Below are 22,663 nucleotides of genomic sequence, written 5' to 3'. Positions count from 1 at the left end.
CGCCGGTTAAACGGAGAGCGACCCCATTGGCCCTTCCCCGACCCGCCACCGCCCCCCGCCCAGAGCCTATTGGCGGTCACACCTGCCTCTCCTCAATAGCGCGCGCCCATTGGCCGCTCCGCCCGTGGCTGCCAGGCTCGCTTTTCTCACCGGTCCACCCAGAGCCCCCGCCCCCGGCCCTGATTGGCCGTTCCGGCCGCTGCTCCCGCCCCCAACGGGCACGATCGGGGAAGTGCGCGCGAGCATGTGGCGGCGGCCGCTGTCCCTCAGCGCCCACGGCGCCGCTTCCGCCGGCGGGAACGGGCAGCGCAGAGCGGGCGCCGCCGCTCCCCTCAGTGACTGCCACAAAGGGCCGGGAGCGTTAAATACCAGCGGGAAATAACGGGCTGGGAGCCGTGTCAGAGCTCCCCAATCCACGTACGCACATGCAGCTACAGCACTGAGCTGACCCGCGAGGAATGAGCTTTTCCCAAAGTATCCCATCCTTCCCGGAGGGGCGGGGGTAGCTCCTCACCCTGAGCCCTTCCACCCAGCCAGGCTGTCGGGAAAGCATCACTGCGGGGTCCTTTACCCCGCTGGAGACGTTCTTCAACCACCACCTCTCAGCTCCACTTTGCCTCCTTTATCCCTGTGTCTTCACCGTACAGCAGCCTGGAGATACCAGACATCTCCTGCTGGATTCCCCAGAGGGAAGGTCCAGAGGAAAACCCTGAGTTTGTACAACAAGTTAAATTTCCCTTAGGCACTTGAAAAATGTGGTTGGTGGCCAAGGATTCCTAGCCCTGCCTTGGCTGTGTCATTTGTCTGACACAAGAGGAGGGAAAGGTCATCAGTAACCACCCAGAAGGTCTCTGAGAGATGACCCACCACTCCACCCATTTTTACAACCAACATGTATCCCCTCGGGATCAGCCCTTTCAGCATTGCACACAAATCAGTGTCCAGCTCTCTGTCCTCACTTTAAACGGATCCTTTACCTCTAAACAGCTGGATGAGAAGGTCCTGCTGGAAACCCAGCCCTGTGCAGGGTGCTGGCTTTTCCCCTGCCAGGTGGATGAGCTCCCAGCCCTGTTCTGGGAGAAAGGCAGCCTCAGCTGCTCTCTCCTCACTACACAGGACAAGCGGCCCCAATTCCATTCCTACAGGATCACCATTCTGTGTTTCCCAGATGACGGGCCTGCGCCAACCCCCTTGTAAGTACCCAGGTGAATCTCTCCTCCAATACGTGGCACACAACAGCTCCATGGCCCGGTGCTACCAGGTGCTGGGGGAAGGCTGAAAGACTCATTTACATCAGAACTCTCAGAGCCCAGCACTCAGGGTGATGGAATCTGTGCTACACCAATTCCTCATGCCCCAGTAAGGCTGTAAACACAAAGGTTCTGGAGATGCCCAAGATGCCAAGAGCCTTTCTGCCAGCCAGGCAGTTGTAGCTACCTGCCAAGTGAAAGAGCTGGTGCAGCACAGCTCTGCCAAATTCCCTTCTTTCTCTCAATACCATGCAGTAAATGTTCCTGAACCAGCCAGGGATAATGCACATTGTTGAAGACGTTACAGCCCTATTCATCCGGAGAAGGATCCATTCCCACAAATGTTAATTAAAGTGCACTGCACATGTTTAAAAAAAAAAAATCTTTATTTACATTTCAAAATGCTAAAAAAAAAAAATTCAGGAGAATCTCAAAAGCACGGATCTGGCCTGTGGAGAAGCCTGGGGCAGTGGGTGAGCTGGCTGGAATTGGAATTGCATGGAGCCAGCACAGGTCTAATCACGATAAAGGAACACTGAAAGGAAGAAGAAACAGGTCTGAACTGCTGGCCAGCCACTCCCAACAGATCCTACAACAGCCAGGCTGTGCAGTGACACTGGGGGCCACACAGAGATTTTAAGTGTGCTACACACACCAGCTCTCATCATGCAGACACCTCAGGAGTCCTCCTGGCTCTGCCTGCCAGGCCACCTCATCTACTTCAGAAGTTAAAAGCAACAGTGCCTCAGCCCAGCTGATTTTCAAGGATCTTGACAAGTATATGATGTGGCTGTCTGACATCAGGCAGTGCAAAAGCTGTTCTTGTCCCCAGGCAGATGAGAGACAAGAGGGTGCAGCAAGGCTGTTCCTAAGACCTGCCCAGGAAATAAGGAAGGTGGCACGAGCTTCCAGGCTCAAGCTGGGCATTGGCCAGAGATCCTGTACTCCAGACTAAAAGGATAAGCAAGTCTGAGCTTGAGGACAACCCTAAAAGGGACCCAACCCTTCAGCACAGCTCTGCAAGAAAAGGAACAGCCTTGCTAGCAGGCTTTTTTCGAATGTCTGTAAATGCCACAAGAAGTGCCAGGGGAATGGAAGAATGATTACAATGATTACTCCCAAGACTGAAGTGCTGCAGGTCTCTAAGACTTTATTACAAAAGAGGGAACATTGTAGGCAATTCCAGATGCCTTTGGATATCATTTAAGGGAAGGTCAAAATTTGTGGGTATGTGCTTTTGTGAGAGCTGCCTCCTGAAATTTGGAAAAAAAAATCAGCAACCAAAAGAAAAATACGGCTGATTTTTGACAAGCTGCAGCCCAACACACTGAAATCTAGACAGATTTGTTTAAATACCTGTGGTTTCTACAGTAAGGTGAGCAGACAAATGGAAACAAAATACTGTTTGTTAGCCTGAGACCATTGGTTTAACCAAAATGAAGCCTGAAGAACAGTAAATATTGGACACATCCCATCAGATAAAGAGAGTGGTACTTTTTCAAGTTAAGGTAAGTAATTCCTTGGTCCTTCAGTGGTGTCAGTCCTACAGCTGTGGAGGCTCAAGTCCTCCCTTTCTCTTCTCCTTTTCTTGATCCCCACCTGTCCCACCTATGGATACTTTGCTTTTTGTAGCTGTTGGCAAGTTCTCCAACCTGCAGGTCAAGGTGAGGCCTCCCACCAACTGGACTGCCTGTGTAATGCCAGACAGATTACTGCTGCGACTCCCTTTCATCCACTTTCTAGAACTGAGGCTTCAAGGCAGCCTAACCCAATCCAAGAAAGAGCTCCCACAAACCCATCTTGCAGCTGCAAAATCTTATCCCTGCTATGCTGCCTCTGGTGTTTGTGCAGCTTGGAGGGGAGCTGGCAAAAAATGAATGCTGTTAGAGAAGCACTTTCTGGTGTTTCACTGAGCTGAGACAGCTCTCTGCAGGTTCAAAGGAATGTGAAAATAAGTCAAGAGAAAAGTAAGAAGCAGAGCAGCCCAGAGTTCATGGCACTGTGCCTGTGAAGACTGAAACTTACCACATTGCTCTATCATTGTTTCACATTTCCCCACACTGAGAGATCACAACTGGCAACTTGGGTTTGTTATTGGGACCCGTAGGCACATTCTGGGGACAAACAAATACAGAACATTAAAACTTATAAAAGCACAGAAAACCCAGGCAGTGACAGGTACTGGAAGACTGGCTAAGAGATATCTCTGTAACATGAGGAAGAGGGAATTCCAGACACAGCTCAGAGGAACAGAAAAGCACCATTACACATTTGGCAATAGGCCCAGCAATAAGCTGGTGAATTCTCTCTGTGAGCAGAGGTTTGGGACACAGATCAGAGGCTGGTCCTTTGAACTGGAGGGAAGGAACAGAGCAAAAACTGGAGAGTTCCTCATGGAGATACTTGAGGCTGCTCTGACTTTGATACTAAAAGCAGCTGCCACAAGCAAAACAAACTTGTGTTCATACAGAAAGGAAAGAGACAGTGGCAAAGCAACCCTCATTCTGAGCCTCCTGATGTGCTGGACTCAGCTGCTCTCTGAATCTCTAATTTTCTTTACTTTGGTCTCACTGCACTGATACCCAAAGCAGGCTCACCACAACCCTCCAGCAGATTATACCTCCAGCTGTACATCTTCCATATGACCTTTTCTCAAAGCCCCACAGCTCTGTGTTTGCCCTGCTTTCTAGATTAGAGGCCCTTATGCACATTATCCCATGTGTGTCATGGAATCAGTGCTGGCTGTCTCAGAGAACTTGCTGCTATTTGTTAAATCTACTCATTATGCTGCCATGACACCCAGGTGTGATGTTGGCAGCAATCACCACCTGGACTGCATTTATCTTCAGCTCCTGGAAGCCCATCAGGAGATTAGCTCAATTTTTCTTATTAAACATGATGATCACGGATCAGCAGAACTGATGATTTTGCATCCACTGAATAATCCCAGGCAGTGGCAAAGAAGTGAGATGCTTTATGCTCTTGTCTGAGCTGCTGATGGAACAAGTTTTTAATTCAGCCTCCTGAACAAATGCAAAGCAAATAAAGCCAAGAACGCAATCCCCGCTCAAAGACTATCAGTCACAAGATCCTAACATTTCCAAAGCCAACTCATATGACAGCCTGTGCTTCAACAGATTTCCTGCTACATTATAATGATGGCAACCAATAATGCCAGTTATCAACACTGGTATTCCCTGGTATCCTGTAAACAGGCAGCAGGAGAGAACAGGACAACTCTACTTAATCCTCTACGTGACTTTCCAAGCCAGACACTCACAGGGATGTCATATTCAAACTTCACATATTCAAACTTACTTCAATTTTTCTCATGACCAGCAGCCCATCGACAATTTTACCTAGAATGAGAAAATTTATCCACTTCAATATGGCTGGGTTTTACCTTAGTTCCCCCCCTCACTCATCACAGGTACATGCATTTTTGTCCTTCCTGAAATTCCCTGTGCACTGTGCAGTTATTGGGCACTTCAGGGTTTGTTACTGATCTCTAGACTCATGAAGGAAACAATCCCTCTTCAAACATTCTCCACATTCAGTACAGATTAGGTGCCTTTTCCCATCACAGGGGTGGTGTGTGTAGAAATTTGGGGGTTGAGACCACCAGCTTAAGACTGGCCTGGAACTTCTACAGTTCAACCAGCATTATATGCAAGTTAGCAGATGTGATTTCACAGATTTACTGTCCAAAACTCTGATGAAAGCTCAGCCCTCTCTGATAGTGGAGAAGACAGGGATCCTTCCACTCATCTGTGCCTTCTGTACTGGCACAAGGATTTGTGTACAAATACAGGACACTGAACACTGATCAGGATTAAAGCTAACCTGTGAAAAAATATTTCATTTCAACAGTGATCCATCACAGTATCAGCTTGCACAGATCCCTCAGATAGCACAAGCAAAGAGGAAAGAACGAGCAGTCCATACCCAGAGGTGGTGGGGGACTGAACAGGCACCCCAGGAAATGATCACAGCCCCAAGGCTGCCAGAGCTCCAGGAGAATTTCAACAATGTTCCCAGGCACAGGGTGGGATTGTTGGGGTGTCCTGTGCAGGGTCAGAAGTCGGTCTTGATGATCCCTCTGGGTTTCTCCCAGTTCAGAAGATTCTGATTCCAGAACTGTTACTGCACGTACTCACCAAAAACAACATGTTTCCCATCCAGCCAGTCACACTTGGAGCAGGTGATGAAGAACTGGCAGCCGTTGGTGCTCGGACCACTGTTTGCCTGGGGGTTGAGAATGGCAAGACACAACAAGTGCACAATTTCACACTGGCCAGAACTGAAGGCAGACACATGAAGAAGAGGTGTTGCTCAAGACTATCTTATTTTTAGCTTACTGCTAGACAAACCAAAGGAAACAAGATACACATCTGCAGGAGAGTACTCTGTGCTGGGATGTAGTATGTCACCACCTCTCACCACAAGAGCCACATCACCAACTAGTTATTATATTTCTACAAAGGTGTGTTTAATACAAGACTGTGCCAAAGTCCAGGCTCTAGAGCACACTCCTGAGAAAAGGCTGAACTTTTTGGTGACAAGTGTTTATTGGCTGCAGCATTACCCTGAGGAAAACTGAATGCCCAGAAACCAGGGCAAGAAAAAACCCAGCTGAATTCTGGTTTTTGGGAGGTTTCCTCAGAATAAAAATAAAAACTTTTCAATGATCATGATGAGAAAAGTAACAACTGTATTGGCACAGGGCTCACAGATGTGAAATTTTATTCATAACCAAGTACAAAACCCAGAGCATTTGCACTCTGTTAAGAAAACATCTCCACAACACTGAAGACCACTTGTGATATTAACAACCAGGAGCTACTAAAGCAAGTTTCCGTCCTGATGAGTGAAGTGTTCAAGTTTTGCAGCTGCAGGACTGCAAAGGACAGGGTCATTTTGGCTTTCTGGTTAATGCTAGCCAGCTCCAAAAGGATCCAGCTGGTATCCATGGTTTGACCCAGTGTAATGACTTCAGAGCCAAGCCACTTTAACACAAAGTTGGCAATACTGGAGTGAATCCCTTCTCCCATACCGCACTACACAAGCTGCTTAGCTGTGCCATCTTTCTGGGCCATGTTTTCAAAATGAATGAACAACTAACCCAAATGATGAAATGTTCTAAGCAAGTGGTTTTAAGGGCAGAGCAGGGGAAAGAGCTGGGGAAGAAGCAGTTGTGTTCAGGAACACTGAAGCACTGGCTCCATTTGCTTTCTATTCCAAAAGTCAGGGTATTGTTCCTACCAGACAATGTGCAATGGCTGCAGTTTCTCCTACTATGTTGAACAGGAAGGTCTGTTTTAAAAGATACCACGGTGACACTGCTGTGGTTTTGGAACTCCCAAATCTCTCTGTTTCATCCTTGCCAAGGTCAGTGTTTGATAACAGTATCAGGAAAGAAGAAAACACCACCAACTCACCACTGCATGAAAACTGTAAGGATTAAGCTCTTCTGAAAGCAATCAAGCCAAGCCTGTCCCAGCAAAGAAAGGATGCTGCAGGATCAGGACTACTATGTTACACAATATATTAACCCATAGGTAGCTGCTTGACTAGTAGTTACAAAGCAGACCTTGTACCCAATGGCAGAGATTCTGTTGTCCAGCAAATACTGTACACACTTAGGAAAAGGGCACAGAGGAAGTACCAAAAGGTTTTTAGTCTTGAAATAATGTCATTATTTCATACTCACCATAGAAAGCAGGCCAGGAGCAGAGTGTTTCAGCTTGAAGTTTTCATCTGCAAAAGGACCCCTATATATACTGGCTACTCCAGTGCCATCTCCCTGCATGAGAGAGGTACCCAGTCAGCCACAGCACAACGATTCAATTTAAAAATTAATTTAAAATCTCCAAGCAAGAGGAAAAGGGCAAAATGGATGTTGTATTGCCATTTACATACACCAGCAGTGAACACATTCAGTGTTTCACTTCTGTACAAGAACAGCAACTGGTTTCCAACTACACACTTCATTGTTCACCATTCATATGTTGGCAGAAGCCCATGCAGATGGTGAGTTTTTACGTCCAAGCCTCCCAGAGCGAAGTGGAGGCTACAGATTGCTTGGTACAGACCAACCAGGACTTGGAAGGGAAAAAGGAGGAGACACAGAAGTATGGGCTGGTGTGACAAAGAAAGCAGAAGTGGTTGCATAGCAAAAGTTGGCTTACAGTGGGTTTATGTATTTTACCCTATTTTCTGTGACTTTAGCAGAAACAGTAAAGCAATCTCTCTGTTCTGCAACAACAGTTTCTAAAATAAAGATTTTCTGGTTTGTGCTGTACTTTCTGCTAAGTCCAGACATCCTGTGCTTAACTACAAGTCCAAGCACTCAGATCTCAGGACAGTTACAGTGAAAGCAGCAGAGGCTGTGACAGCTACAGGCTCTGACAGCCCACAAGTTCAGAACTCTGCAGAAACCTGGCAGATGGCTCATCATCTCACATCATCAGACACATCGACCTGAGGGGCTGCTGAAAGGCCACCCTGCCCTTGGGTCCAGCCTTGCAGAGATGTTCTTGTATGATGACCAAAGCACTGCACAGGGACCCTGCAACAGGGTCGTTAAACAACTTGCAGTGAGGAACCCTCCAGGGAAAGCTGCAGAAACAATGGAAATGGGTATCCCTGGTACAGTCACTTAAATTTACTATCCTGGCAGTTAATTCCATTTCTGTGTTGAGCTCCCCTTTCTGTGTCACTTCAGACCCATTTCTCCTGCCTTGCTGCAACCTGTCTCACTCCACTGCCTTTCTGATTAACATACATGATCTTTATTAGGCCAAACTTAATAGAACAATGAGATATAAGTAATGTACCACATGCAGCTCCACATCTTCTGCTCTACTAGCCCAGCCCTTGTTTGTTTTCCTCCTGCTCTCTGTAGTTTACTTAAACTGTTGGCTCTGAGACAGAAATTTGCACCTTGTCTCAAGGGTCACTGTGATTGTGCTTACACCCCAAGTGGCTTTGTAATAAACATAACATATAAATTCCAAATACTGCAGCAATCTGTAAAGCTTGTTGAGATGCAGTGGAAGTAAAACAGTGCCCTGGGACATCTGAGCAGTGTCACAATTAGCAACTGCTCCAGAGTCTGGTGTTGCTGAACAGCCTGCTCTGTGGCCACTTATCTCAGAGACTTTCATACAGCCAAGTTTTATATTAAAAAAGCTTTATAGCTTCCCTCATATTCTGACACACTTCCAAAAATAAAATAATTTTACTGGGTCCTAGAATGGTGAAAAGATCCTGTGGCCCTTCAGCCTTACTCACATATTCTGCTTATCTCCATGTCAGAGCACGACCACCATTGTGGGAGCAAAGTCTTTTCCATTTTGAGACAATTTAGTAACAAAAGGCTAGTTTTGATTTCAATGACCTCTTACATTACACACTGGGTTCTGTGCTTAGGGTCTATCTACAATATGAATTGAAATTCACAGAGGTTTTTGTCTGGAGGAGAACAACAGAAGGTGGAAGGAAAACAGGGCAAATATTTTTTTTCATGTTTTGAAAGCTTCCAGAGTATTGCCAGACTATTGTAGAGAGAAAATATTTCGGAAAGAACGTGTGCTCACCCAAGGCTCCAGATTTGTTTTCAAGTGGTTTATTGTCTGTTGCAATTAAGACAGCAGCAATGCTGTGAGGACACTTCCAGTTACTACTGAATATCTCAAAAAAGAAAGAGGTCCCGCAAATCAGCACGGAGCCTTGGGAACAGCAGCATGTTATAGAGGAAAAGAGGAAAAAGGCCACAGAGGAAAAGCATCAGAAAAGGACAAAAAGAGTACAGGAGTACATACATTTACGAAGTCACCTCCTTGGATCATGAAATCCTTTATTACCCTAAAGAAATAAAACAACACTTAGTTCTCAGTGGCCAAAAGGCCTCAAGAAGCTCAGTGTGTAAGGTGAAAAGGGGTTGTGCCTCGCTGTGCATCAGAAGTTAACAGCCTGTGAATGCTGCAGCCTAAAACCTACAACAAATATTAATTAGTGGTTGATATGGGGTCATTTAGGACTCGTTGCTTTTGACCAGGGATAGTGATTAGGAGATGGATACTGTATCTGGCACAGCAGAAACAGGGGTTCCTCCCAGTGGGGAGGACAGCATCCCCAGGCCCCCCAAAGCCACAGAATTACTCCAGCCACGATCCACAAATGTCCCCAACACCACTAATAGCTCAAGGCAGGTCACAAAACCCCACATGGCTCAGGCTGCTATTTAGTGTCTAAACAACAGCAGATGATTTACCTGTGGAAAGTGCTTCCTTTATAACCTATAGGGACACCATCTTTCCTGTAAGGAAGTGAAAAGGAGAATTATTGCACCCTACTGGATATCCCAACACAAAATTCTCCCAGCAGTTCAGAGTCCCAAAGGGTTGCCTTATATATTAGCAGCTGCCTTGAAATACAACCAAGTGCTGCAGCCTCTCAGCTGCTGCTGTTGGAGGCAAAAAAAAAAAGCCTCAAATGGGCTCTGCACATGAAATGACTCTGTTCCCTGCAACACCCACACCATCATCTTCACAGGATCCCACTGCAATGTGCAGCATGAGCAGGTGGACTTTGCTGACAGGGCTTTTTAGAGCCACCTGGGCACAACAAGTCACGTCAAAAAGGGAAACCTGCCATCTCTGTGAGTCTCCAGGCCCCTCACAATTTCCTCAGAGCAGATTTCTCTTCCATTTTATACTGGCATAACATGAAAAAGTTCAAGATAAACCCTTTCTACCAAAACCAGCCCTGTTTCTCCAGCGGGACACTTAAAGGACATTATAATCCACTCACCTGAATTCACCTGTACAAAACTGCCTGGCAAACAAAAAGAGAGCAGAGTGTTAGGTGCATGCGAACTCTGAGGGCTCCACCAACAGCATTTTCCTTATTGTGTCACAGATATTCCCAGAGAACCAGGAACAGGAAAGGGCAACTCCTTCCCCCTGCCACTTCAAAACATTTTCTGTGCTCTTTGTGGTGAAGAGGCCAGAGAGTTAACACCAAGGTCGTAAGAGACAGTGAATGTGGGGCAGGCAGAGTGTTTGACAGAGACCAGGGTATGTCCATCCCTCTGATGGAAGTGGGATTTCACATGCTGCATCCCCCAGCTGATGGCAGGAGAACTGGGTGGCCAGGAGACCACTATGGCACAAGGCACAAGGCACTGCCTGCTCTAAATGCACAGAGCAAAAAAGGAGGCTTCACAGAGGAAGCACAGGAGGACCCCTGCCAGCCACACAGGGCCCCCTGAGAGACCAGGACGCCACACAGAATCTCTGAGAACAGAGACACAAAGCAGGTGAAGCAATTTGGGGCAGGTGTCAGCTCATCCCTCTGCCACCAAAAGCCATTCCTGCCCCAGAAAGCTTTGCAGTCCCAGTCCGGGCTGAGCTGCAGGAACGGTAGCTGCTCGTTACCTGAAGTTCTCTGCTGTTTTGGGCACAACATCTGCGAACAGCTCGATCTTCATGCGGCCGACCTCCTGAGGAGACGGGGGCCAGATCAGTCTTGCACGTCCCCTCACACACACACAGACACGCACCTGCCGCCCGGCCCCAGGCACTGGCACAGATGCAGTCTCCTCATTCACCCGCAGCGATCCCCATCCCCACAGGCCCTGCTCCTCTCCCCTGCGAGCCCTCCCCGAGGGGCGCAGTGACCCCCAGCCCCGCCAGCGCTCCCCTGGCCCCGCCCGTGCTCTCTCACCCCACAACGCTCCGACACCCCCAGCTCTCCCCGCAGTCCCTCCCCGGGGCACCCACCTGCCCGCCGATGGTGACATCGAAGAAAACCACGGGGTTGTTGGGGTTGGCCGCCAGCGCCGACATCGCGGCCGCCGCTGCAGGAAGAGGAAATGGCGGCGGAAGCGGAAACGGCGGCGGAGGGTGAGAGGGGCCGGGCGGGGGTGAGGGGGAGGCGGCCCGGGCTGGGCGTGAGGGTGGCCGGGATCCCTGTGCGGTGTGCGGTGTGGCCGGGATCCCTGTGAGGTGTGGCCGGGATCCCTGTGAGGTGTGCGGTGTGGCCGGGATCCCTGTGCGGTGTGGCCGGGATCCCTGTGCGGTGTGGCCGGGATCCCTGTGAGGTGTGGCCGGGATCCCTGTGCGGTGTGGCCGGGATCCCTGTGCGGTGTGGCCGGGATCCCTGTGCGGTGTGGCCGGGATCCCTGTGAGGTGTGGCCGGGATCCCTGTGAGGTGTGGCCGGGATCCCTGTGCGGTGTGGCCGGGATCCCTGTGCGGTGTGGCCGGGATCCCTGTGCGGTGTGGCCGGGATCCCTGTGAGGTGTGGCCGGGATCCCTGTGCGGTGTGGCCGGGATCCCTGTGCGGTGTGACCGGGATCCCTGTGAGGTGTGGCCGGGATCCCTGTGCGGTGTGGCCGGGATCCCTGTGAGGTGTGGCCGGGATCCCTGTGCGGTGTGGCCGGGATCCCTGTGCGGTGTGGCCGGGATCCCTGTGAGGTGTGGCCGGGATCCCTGTGAGGTGTGGCCGGGATCCCTGTGCGGTGTGGCCGGGATCCCTGTGAGGTGTGGCCGGGATCCCTGTGCGGTGTGGCCGGGATCCCTGTGCGGTGTGACCGGGATCCCTGTGCGGTGTGGCCGGGATCCCTGTGAGGTGTGGCCGGGATCCCTGTGCGGTGTGGCCGGGATCCCTGTGAGGTGTGGCCGGGATCCCTGTGCGGTGTGGCCGGGATCCCTGTGAGGTGTGACCGGGATCCCTGTGAGGTGTGGCCGGGATCCCTGTGCGGTGTGACCGGGATCCCTGTGAGGTGTGGCCGGGATCCCTGTGAGGTGTGACCGGGATCCCTGTGAGGTGTGCGGTGTGTCCCAGATGTCTGGGAGGTGTGTGCTGTGTTCAGACTCTGCCTGGGGGTATCCATGTGGCGTCCGGACACTCAGGGGAGGAGGCTGCAAGGATGAAGAAAGGGAACTCCGTAGAGGAGGACTGAAAAGTAGCAAGATTTGCAACATTGCTACAGTTACCTCGCTCTTTGCCAACCATTTCTAGTGCATGGCTTCTGTAGGAACCTGTTCAGTATTTGTCCCCAGGCCTCCCAGCATAACCTGCCAGTGGCCATCAAAGGCTGCAGACATCTCAGAAGAATGTTGACCATTAAGCCTGACATTTATGATTGAAATAGGAAGACCATCAAACCAAACCAAACCCAAGTGGTGCTTCTGATTGTTCTATAGAGTTTTACCATGGAATAAACAACAGCGTTTTTAAAAATGTGTTTAACTCAAGACTTCCTTTGTGAACACTCCCCTATGATACAGAAAGGTGGTAGCTTTGTAAACCTGAATTAAAAGAGCATGCAGAGATCCCAGGGGAAAAAAATTCTCAGGAACAGTATCCCCAGGGCTGCTGGATCAGAGGCTCAGCTCCCCTGTGTGTGGCTCATGTTCTCCCAAGTGGAACATCCAGGGAGAGATGTCTCTGCAAGAGACAAACAGCTGCAAACATGGGCACTGACAGTCCCCATCAACAGGGCTGTTTGGTTAAGCAGGTGTGTTTCCACTCTTTTTACTCCTTCTTTTGGTGAAGAAGTTAGTTTCCTGGCAGACTTGGGCAGTGGAGTTTGATTAAAAAACACAACACAAACACATGCAGTGTTTGCTTGGGGGTCAGTGCCTGTCAACACAGAAAGTCTAAAATTCTTAATGACCAGGACCAGACCACGGGTGGTTGATTATTGGGTTAAAAATAAAAATAATTTAGGTGTCATTTCTTAATTGGGCAGTTTATCCTTACAAGGCCTTGTAGAGAAAGAGCTAGGGGCCATTTTTAGTTTGGTAGTTTGAAGTGCTGTAGAAGTCATGGTTTGTGAGACTGTAATATAGATAAGAATTAATAAACATCTGAGTCTGAAGAAGGAATACTGTCACACACACGTAATCCTGACCCTGGCAAAAAGAAGATAAACCCAACAGGGTCAGTGCTTCTGGCTGAGTCACCACCAGCAGCTGCTGGCAGTGGCTCTGGGGCTGTTCTTGGGTTATTTTGGCCTTCACCAAAAATCTCCTTGCAGGGATATCCAGCTGGTCTTGGGACTACTTTGTGCAGCCAGCAAGCTCAGTGCAGGTGGTGAAGCTGAGGGTGAGTGGAGCCACACCAAACCACCAGCACCACCCAAGAGCAGCCACAGTTTGCAGTTTGTGAGCAGGTAACAAGTTCTAGGAGAGCCTCTGCAGCTCCCTTTGAGGCCAAGGAATACAGACCATTGAGAAACCACTGAGTCTGGCTGTGCTGGATCTGGCTGCCCCCACTCCAGTTTGGGGGATGTCACAGGGTGAGTGGAAACTTTAGACAAGCCCTGCCAGCTTTAATTTAAGAAATTGAATTTCTGCCCCACAAGTTCTAAGGATAGCACATTAGGTCTACTTATAAAATTAGTTATTTATTAAACGGACAGGAGATAACATGAAAGATTTTAATGCAAGTTACTTACTATTCAAGTATAAAATTAAAGGAACTACTAGTAGATTATATAGAACAATGCATGATATCAAGGTACCTATATTAAAGCTAGCAAAAGAAATAGTACTGATAACTTACTACCAAGATGATGATAATGTACACAGAGTTCTTTACTCAGCCTCCAGAGGAGGAATTGCAAAGCAGACATCCCTGTTGTGGGGAGAAACTACACACATTTCCAGAAAAATGGGCAGAGGATTTTTACTTTGTGACAGTTTGGTGTAGCTTTTATAGTTCGTGAAGTGAGTTGTCTGTCAGTCAGAAATCCAGCTTATTTTGCCAAGTTTCACTTCAACAGTGAGGTGTTCATTGGCAGTTGGGAGATGCCAGACCTATTGTTAATCTCACGGCACCAAAATAATTCATACAAGACAGCTTGTCCAGTTTATCTGACTAATTAACAAGCTACAGGTAAGTTTTTGTGGGGTATGAGATGCCCTGCAACAGGGAAAAAAATCAGAAAACACAAGTTTTCTGGAGTTTATGTTGTCGAGGAGCCTGAGGGTTGGGGGTCCTCTATGCTGCAGTGGTGGAAGGTGCCGTGCCTTTGCCAAGTGCTGTGCTGGCCCTGGGAAGCTGGGACACCCCTCAAGTCTTGGCAGTACTAAAGTCCTCAGGCAAATAACCAGTTGAAATGCTCAGTTTTTTGGCAGAACTATTTATTGGGGGTCAATGTGAGAAGCAGAGCTGGTAGCATCTGGCACAGTATGTTCTGTTGCAGCCCTGGTCTCCCCCAGCAAGGCGCTGGGTTTTGGCCGTTGGGGTGCTGGAGGATGAGGAAGAAGAAGGTCTCTTGCAAGCTCTGGGCTACTGGAGTGCGTGCAAGGGTTGCTGTGGGATCTCAGTGGTGCTGCTGGGAGTGCCACTGGCTCTGTGGCAGGAGGAGCATGCTGAGCACTGCAGGGGCATCCCAGCCCAACCTCGGGAGCCCATTCTCCAAATCCCTGGAGGCCTGGGGTTGCACCACATCACCAGAGCCCTCTGTGGTGGGAAACGGGGGAAAGCATGCGGAGGGGGTGAGTGTTGCCTCCTTTTTCTGTGCACCTCGGGCACCTGCGGACATGTGGCACCAGGAAACTCAAGTATGTAAGGGACCCCAAGCACCCTTTGCCCCAGAGTGCCCAGGATCTCCTCCCTGTACCTTGGCACAGCTGTAGCATCTTCCAGGCAGCTGCTGTTCTTTGATGCCACCAGCAGCTGGGCTGCTGCTGCAGTGGCTGTGCCCTTTCATTTTGCTGGGAGACCCCAGCACAGACAAGTGGCCATCGGTGGGCTCCATCTGGGGACACCAATCATGCTGACAGTACTGACTTCCACACTGGGTGAGGCTGGGGGCTTGGCAGATATCCTGCTGATGCTTGTTGTCACCATTGTCCCCAGCTGGCTCAGCCAGGCTGAGCCCATCCATCTGGGCAGTGGCCTTCTGGATGCCTCCCTGCCTCCTCTTTGAGCCAAGGAAGACCTTGGCTATGCTGGAATCCTTACAGAATGCCTTCAGGTCTTTCTGGCTGAGCTGGTAGTAGTGGGTGGCCTCAAAGCTGGCCTTCACCTCCTGCATGGTGATGAAGGGATGATGAAGGGCAGCACTGGGTGTGATTCTCTCATGTGAGCCCCAAGTGAGCATCCTCTTGACCAGCTCCACCATCCCGTACAGATCACAGCGCTTGGCCAGCTCCTCCTGGTCAGGATTAGGCATTGGGCACAAATTCACCACTGCCAACTGATCCAGGGAGGAAAAGATATGCTTCCTCCTCTCCATGGGCTTTGCCATCACCTTTCCTGGTGGTTTGAGCTGCCAGGTACCAGTGGAACATGGCACACATTGGAAGAAGGACTGTGTCTTCTGGGCAGCGCAGAGCAGCTTGCCCCGGGGCAGCCCCAAGGTGGAGCAGATGTAACGCACTTGGTCGTACTCATCATTGCCAGGGTAGAGTGGCCAGCCCAAATGCAGCTCTGCCATCACACAGCCCAAAGACCAGATGTCCACCTTCTCACAGAAGGGCAGCCCCAGCAAGATCTCGGGTGCCCGGTAGAAGCGGCTTTGGATGTAGGGCACCTGGACGTGGCAGACCTTAGGGAGAAGGATGGCTGAGCCAAAGTCGACGAGCTTGACACGGAATGGATAGTGTGCATGGTCCACCAGCATGATGTTCTCTGGCTTAAGGTCAGCGTGGATGATGGAGAGCTCCTTCAGCTTGACCAGTGCCACCAGCACCTGTGCTGTGATGGTGCGGATGTGCCGGACTGGCAGAGGTGAGAAGTTGTTCTGCTTTTGGAAGTCAAAGAGGTTTTGCTGCAGCAGCTCGAAGACCAGGTAGGTCCAGACTGTGTCACTGAAGGACTCGAGGAAATGGACGATGTGAGAGTCCTTTGTGTTCCCCTCCCGCAAGGCTTGCAGCAGCCTCAGTTCATTCTTCACTATCTGGCCACTGTGATCACAGTTCTTCAGGATCTTGATAGCCACCATGTCCCCAGTGCTCCTGCACTGCCCCTGGATCACCTGTCCAAAGGTCCCGTTCCCCACTATGGCCATTATGTCATAGCACTCGGCACCTACCACTAATGTCACCATGGTGGGCTGTCTCCTCGCCAGGGGCTCAGGATCCTCCAGCTCAGCACCCAGGGGGAACTGGAGACACCCGGGTGTCCCAACCCAACCGTCCCAACCCAACTGTCCCAACCCAACTGTCCCAACCCAACTGTCCCAACCCAACTGTCCCAACCCAACCTCACAACACTGTGGGTTCCAACATCCCCACGACAACACACAGTGTCACAATAGAAGCAACCTGGGTGGAGGAACCCTCTGAAACCCAGCACTGGCCCTCCCAAATCCATCCACAAACCCAAGAACACATCCCTGGTCCCCCCAAAATGGATCACAGCCCTCTGAAAACTCATTTTCAACCTCCTGACTACTTTCCCTGGTCCACCAAAACCCATCCAAGTCCTCCATGATCCATACACAGACACAGTTAAATAATACTAGGCCCAGCATTAAACCCTGGGGACACAATTGATTCTAGGCCTCCAGGTAGACTGTGTGATCATGACCCTCTGGGCTCTGCTCTGCAGCCAGTTCTCAATCCCCATCACTGCCCTCTCATCCAGCTCACACCATCTGAGTTTTCCAGAAGGATGTTGTGAGCGACAGTGATGAAAACCTTGGGATGTACCGTATAGAAAAGTACTTCTTGTCTTCATGGCACAGGCTCAGGACTGACTTGATTTGAAACACTAAACCAGCTGAGACTCTCTCCACCGTGGACCAGAGTCTGGATCAATTCTGTAGAAACCCTGACAGGCCTTCACAGGCTGTGTCCACTGATGTCATCTGTAGGAAAAGTTTCCTGTTTTCTCCTACTTGTCTTGCTCAGTTTCAAGGTCAATCTAGATTTTCCAAAGAACCTGCAGAAGAGAAGTCACTCCTTATGTTCACAATATCTTCAAAGAACTCAAGAGCTCACACTGAGATGATACCATTTAGGTTTTCTCCATGGGATACAGGAGAAATCATGTTCCGGGATTTTCTATAATAACAATACCCTTGTACACATTAGTGAAGAAAAACCAAACTGGGAAAAAGGATTATTGCATCTGATCCAAGGTCTTGAACAAGTAGAAAAATTCAACAGCATCAAATCCAAGGACCTTTCAATCTGTTAGCCAGTATTGGCAGTGCTCTGCCAGAGGGAATTGTACAAAGACCAACAGTGCACAAATGGTGTGCACCTATCTCAGGGGTCACAGATCAAATGGATGTCATTTAAGGGCCAACAAACCCTATAAAATTATAGATAGCTGTGACTCCAGACATGATAGCTTTACAACAGCCATATAAACCTGGTCCCATACTGGATACTCCTGCATTCACTTGAGATTCTGGAGTTAAAGATGTCTAATTTGCTTGCACCTCAGTCAAACACCCTGATGGTGTGTGAAAGTACTGAGCAGTTGCTCTTGAAACAAAGAAATTCACTCAGCAGCAGTGAATATCACTGTTAAGCAGGTATTCTTTATTTACAGGGCTGGGGCTGAGTGCTCCCAGGCACTGGATGAATTAATGCAGTTTATATTTACAAGGCTGTTACATATTCATTACACAGAGAAAGAAATCAATAACATAAAACAAACCTATTTTAAAGAATGGTTAGACATACATGAATTAACTATTTCACGGGCTTTGCTGCCATCTACTGTCCTTTAGTAAGAACACGGTCCCTCTTGTGGTCTTTGGCGCTCATTCCATTGCCTTCATCATTTGTCCTTTAATTGAACTTTCTGAATTGGTGCATGCCCAGTCTCTATTATTTTGTTTTCAAACCACAAAACTGGCTCCTAAGGTGTTATTTCCTTATCATCCTTGATGGCTTACTTCTCAGCCTTTAAGGCTGGTTGTTGATTGGCTGCTTATTTATTTTAAGCAATATTTATCCTCTCTACTTACAAAGACATAACCTATTTGGTTAAAATTTTCCTGAATATTTTTTAGATCCTAGTTAAACATAATCTACAGATCCTGTTTTTCAACCGTGCTCACTTTATCTTTGTTAAGGGGCAGGGCAAAAGGTCTTAAACATATTTTGTTAGTTAATTACAGATTCAGTCACGTATAATGAGAACCCAGCAGCTATCTTTCACTCTTAACATTGAAACAAGAGTGGAAGTAGTAAAGAAGGAATAGGTGGAAGAACTGGAAGCTGGATTCTGGCAGTAAAGCAGAAAGCAAGGATGTTGTATGTTGATTTTTATGCAGTTTGGTGCCACACAGTGGTGTCAGTGGGAAGCATTGGTTTAGCAATGAATGGAGAAGAGGTTTGGCTCGTTGGTTTCCCTGGAAATATCTGGAGTTTCTTCTGTGAGCAGGGACACCAGCTTGGTAGCTACTCCCCCAGAAGTTTAAAACTATGTATTTCACTGTCATTTTGGTGGTAAGTTACATTTGAATCCTAATCAATACCATTTATTTTGCTAGTTTTAATATAAGTACCTTGCTATTGCACACTGTCTTCTGTTAAACTGTAATCTATTCTTATTTTTGGTAAATTTTTGTAAATTTGGGTAGTAAGTAGCTGTTGGAACCCTGCAAGCTGAGAACTTTGGGCTTCCAGAGTTGAGTGGTGGCACTGGGATGATGGGTGTGTAGTTTGAGCAGAAGTGTGTGGTATCACAGGGTGGAAAACTTAGAATTTAAGGTTTTAGTTTTATAGTAATATATATAAAGCAAGATGGAGGCTTTGGGGCATAGGCTAAGTTCTTCTTTTTCACCTTCTTCTTCATGGGTTTTTGGTTGATGTTTTGTGGTTGGGTGGAGAAGTTTGCATTGTGGACCACGGGTATTTTGTTGTTGGGTTGGAAGTAAAAATGGTATGGGTGTGATCTCGTTATTGGACAGTTTGTGCTTGGGGGACCTTGGAAAGTGTTAGAGACAGAGCCACTTTCTACCTTGTTAGCTAGAGCTCACAACTTGTGAGACTGTAACATAGATAAGAATTAATAAACATCTGAGTCCGAACATGAAACTGCATCTCCCGAGTATTAATCCTGGCTCTAACAGAAGAAAAGAAGATAAGAAACCCACAAGTAGCTCCGGTTAGGATCTCTCACCTGTTATCTCCTGTTTGTTTACTGAGCACTGTTTATTGTCTGCATCATCATGGGTGCAGCCTCAAATGTAGGCCAGGGACAAGAGCCAAAAATGGGCCAAGGATGCAGGGTTATATACCAGATAAAAGGGGTGTTTCTGAGGGTCAAGGTCCAATATGTGGACCTTGGGAAATGGGAAATGTGGTGCAGAAGGGGTGGCCAGGAACCAGGGGACTAATGGGGTTACAGGGGTGTGGTGCTGGGGCAAAAATAACCCAATGGGGGCAAAGGAAGGAAGAACATTCTAGGAGGTGTACAAAATGCTAACAGTGTGACACAAACTTAACAAACCAATGAAACAACAAAACCCAAGAAATATTAACATGTGTCTCAAAGGCCCATGGGAGGAAAGTTCTTCTCATCCTAATCTCAAAGGGTATTTCCAGAGTGTCAGGCTTTCTTCTCTGCACAAAAAGAAAAGTCTTTCATGGCCAGGCGCCCAGGGCCCAAAGTGGGATGCTGCCTCCTAAAATTGCAAATAGACAAGGATTGCTCCCAAAACAAAGCTGCCAGGACCAGGAAGTCTGGCTGGCCTTATCTTCCCAGGGACCACCTCTTATCTACATTAAAGACACTGGAGCACCAGGCTTTCCTTCCTGTGGACGAGCACTGTCCACTGTTCTGTCCTTCACAGCACACACCTGTGGAAGGAAGTGAGATTCTACCTCCTGAAACTGCAAATATCCAAGGATTGCTCCCAGTGAAAAACTGCAAAAATTGACAAGTCTGGCAGGCACTGGCCTCACAGGAGCTGTCTTGCAGCTGAGACACTGGTGCACACAGCTTTTCTTCCTTTGGAAAAGTGTGGTCATTCTTGGCCAGGTGCCCGTTGCACAGAGGGATTCCACCTCCTAAATTTGCAAACGTCCAAGGACTCCTCCCAGAAAAAAACCTGTCAAGACTGGCAGTTCTGGCTGGCCTTGTCCTTCCTCTCAGCTGCCCCTGAGACACTGGAGCATCAGGTTTTCCTTCCTGCAGAAAAGAGCCCTCCTTCATGGCATGCATCTATGGAGGCAAGTGGGATTCTGCCTCCTTAAACTGTGACTGCCTGAGGACTGCTCCCAGACAAAAGCTGCCAGGGCCCACATGTCTGGCTGGTCTTTACCTCTTGGGGATTGTCTCTCAGCTGCCCCTGACATACTGAAGTGAAAAGCATTCTTTCCTTATGGAAAAGAGCCAGGCACCCAGGATCAAACGTGGGTTTGCACCTCCTAAAGTTCTGAACGTCCAAGGATTGCTCCCAGATGAAAACTGCCAGGACCAACAGGTTTGGCTGGCCTTGGTCTCCTGTGGGCTGCCTCTCAGCTGACCCCAGGGCACAGGGGAGTTGAGTTTTATTCCTGTGGAAAAGAACCATCCATCATGCCCTGGAGACTGTGGACAAAAGTGGGATTCTGCCTCCTAAAATCCTCAACGTCCTAGGATGGATCCTAGAAGAAACCAACGGGTCTGGCTAGTGTTGGCCTCTTGTGGTCCACCTCTCAGCTGCCTCTGAGGCACTGGGCACAGGGCTTTTCATCCTGGGGAAAAGAGCCTTCCATCACCCATGGCCTAAGGTGGGATCTGCTTCCGAAATTCTGTACATGCCAGGATTGTTCCCAGAAGAAAGCTGCCAGGACCAAACCAGGCTGGCCTTGGTTTCCCAGATGCCACCTCTCAGCTGCCCCTGAGGCAACAGGAGGCCAGGCTTTCTTTCCTGTGGAAAAGCCATGTCCTTTGCAGCTAGGTGCCCATGATTGGACTTTGGATTCCTCATCCTAAAGCTGTGGTGGTCTGAGGGTTGCTCTCAGATGAACACTGACAGACCCAGAGAAACCTGAGGTGGGCATGCTCCAGAAGGAATTTCTGCATTCAATAACTAGAAAATGCTTGCCTCTCCAAGGATTTTGTCTCAGCATGGTTCCAGCAGAGATGCAGAGTGGGTTCAGAAGTACAGCAGAAAATGCTTCCACAGTCACTTGAGAGAACTTTTTGTGATGAAGGCTGCACATACAACATGCAGTGGGAGAGGTTTTGTCATTCAAGAAAGAGGCCTCTGACCTCTTCTCAGTGTGTCTGTGCAGCAGCAAAGACTGGGCACTGCAGGAGCACAGGTGCTATCAGTGTCTGGCACCAAATGCCACATTCAGGAATGAGGTAACTTCTCAATTCTCTCCTCTATGGCCTGGACATTTGCTGTCTTTTGCCTGGTCTGGGTTCAGGTCACCATGTTTTGAAGCACGTAGCAGAATCACACCAGGCTTCCAGAAGTTTCTGCTTCTCAAGGGTAAGGCACTCAGCTGCAGCAGGAGGAGGAGTTAAAACACCTTCCTGTCATTGGAACCCTTGCTCTCTGCCCTCAGGTTACAAAGGCAAATGCAATAAAATAATAGTTAGCTGACAGTTGTGAGCCTTCCTGGAAGTGGAAACCAATTCGTTCACCGGCTTGAAATTACAGCTCATTAAACAGGCCAGGTTTGCAGTTTTGCCTGGCACTGTTCTCCCCAGGGCCCTGGGGGAGGATGCAGATGGCTGTTTCAGTCATGGCTTTTCATTGGCACTGATCTAACAAACCCAGGGAAGAGATGGCAGGAGCCTCATCCCTGCTCAGAGCATGTGCAAGGACGACGAGGAGGATGTCTGGGTTTGAGGAGGGGAGGAAGGACCATGGGGATGCTGCTATCACAGCATGCACAGCTACAAGCCCAGCACAGCTCTCTGGGGAGGGGGTTATGCTGCCTTCTCTGTCTGCCAGTCCCAAAGGGACTGCAGGAGGATGAGGGAAGGGCAAGCAAATTGCTTCACCTGTATGCTCAGAGCCTTCTGTTATTTGGCTGCAGGCAGTTAAACATTTCAATTATTCCACCAAAAATCTTCCTCAGAAATAACTGCTCACTATGAAACACTTCTATTTAAGAACATGTGTTTTCCACTGAGACGTTTTGCCTGGCTCCATGCAGGAGACATTTCAAGCTGTGCAGTCTGGGATTATTGTCAACTGCCATGCACTCATAACCCCTGTTACACCAGGCTTGCCCCATTGGTGGCAAGATGGGCTGAACAGGAGCTGGATAGAAACATTCCTTTCCCATCTGGATTACCTGAGGGATTGCTTATGCACTACACCTTGTGGGAATTCCAAGGCCTCACCAGGGGTGTTAACACATGGGTCTGTGAGACTGTGAGCACTAGAGAGGGCATTGCTTGGCTGGGAGAGCCTTAATCAGGAATTACAGATAGTGTGTGGGGTTCTGGTTACTCCTCTCCTACAGCTTAAGGAGGCAAAACACAT

The 22,663-nt window shown here is 48.8% G+C and overlaps 2 protein-coding genes across 2 annotated transcripts; both read right to left on the bottom strand.

Moving 5' to 3' along the window:
* Positions 1-1,623: 1,623 nt before the first annotated feature.
* Positions 1,624-11,123, bottom strand: PPIH (peptidylprolyl isomerase H). The gene is made up of 10 exons (XM_066203097.1): positions 11,036-11,123; positions 10,691-10,755; positions 10,065-10,088; positions 9,526-9,570; positions 9,074-9,116; positions 6,961-7,053; positions 5,408-5,495; positions 4,569-4,609; positions 3,276-3,364; positions 1,624-1,785 (listed from the first exon to the last, which is right to left on the bottom strand). The coding sequence occupies exons 1-9, from the start codon at positions 11,099-11,101 to the stop codon at positions 3,296-3,298; spliced, it is 534 nt and encodes a 177-aa protein (XP_066059194.1). The 5' UTR covers positions 11,102-11,123; the 3' UTR covers positions 1,624-1,785; positions 3,276-3,295.
* A 3,028-nt stretch (positions 11,124-14,151) lies between these two features.
* Positions 14,152-16,318, bottom strand: HIPK4 (homeodomain interacting protein kinase 4). Its single transcript, XM_066203246.1, has 2 exons — positions 14,888-16,318; positions 14,152-14,184 (listed from the first exon to the last, which is right to left on the bottom strand). The coding sequence occupies exons 1-2, from the start codon at positions 16,316-16,318 to the stop codon at positions 14,152-14,154; spliced, it is 1,464 nt and encodes a 487-aa protein (XP_066059343.1).
* Between the last annotated feature and the right edge of the window lie 6,345 nt (positions 16,319-22,663).

Source organism: Chamaea fasciata, unplaced genomic scaffold (genome assembly GCF_029207755.1).
Source record: "Chamaea fasciata isolate MVZ Bird 193981 ecotype frontalis unplaced genomic scaffold, bChaFas1.0.hap1 SCAF_23, whole genome shotgun sequence".
NCBI lineage: Eukaryota > Metazoa > Chordata > Aves > Passeriformes > Sylviidae > Chamaea > Chamaea fasciata.
This window is presented reverse-complemented; position numbering and strand designations above follow the sequence as displayed.

Coding starts and splice junctions, on each gene's coding strand:
- PPIH (XM_066203097.1), bottom strand. CDS start 11,101: ATGTCGGCGCTGGCGGCCAACCCCAACAACCCCGTGGTTTTCTTCGAT. Junction 9,117..9,525: donor AAAGGAAGCACTTTCCACAG/GTAAATCATCTG, acceptor TTATTTCTTTAG/GGTAATAAAGGATTTCATGA. Junction 5,496..6,960: donor CTCCTGGCCTGCTTTCTATG/GTGAGTATGAAA, acceptor CTCAACCCCCAG/GCAAACAGTGGTCCGAGCAC.
- HIPK4 (XM_066203246.1), bottom strand. CDS start 16,318: ATGGTGACATTAGTGGTAGGTGCCGAGTGCTATGACATAATGGCCATA. Junction 14,185..14,887: donor GATGCTACAGCTGTGCCAAG/GTACAGGGAGGA, acceptor TCCCTGTTGCAG/GGCATCTCATACCCCACAAA.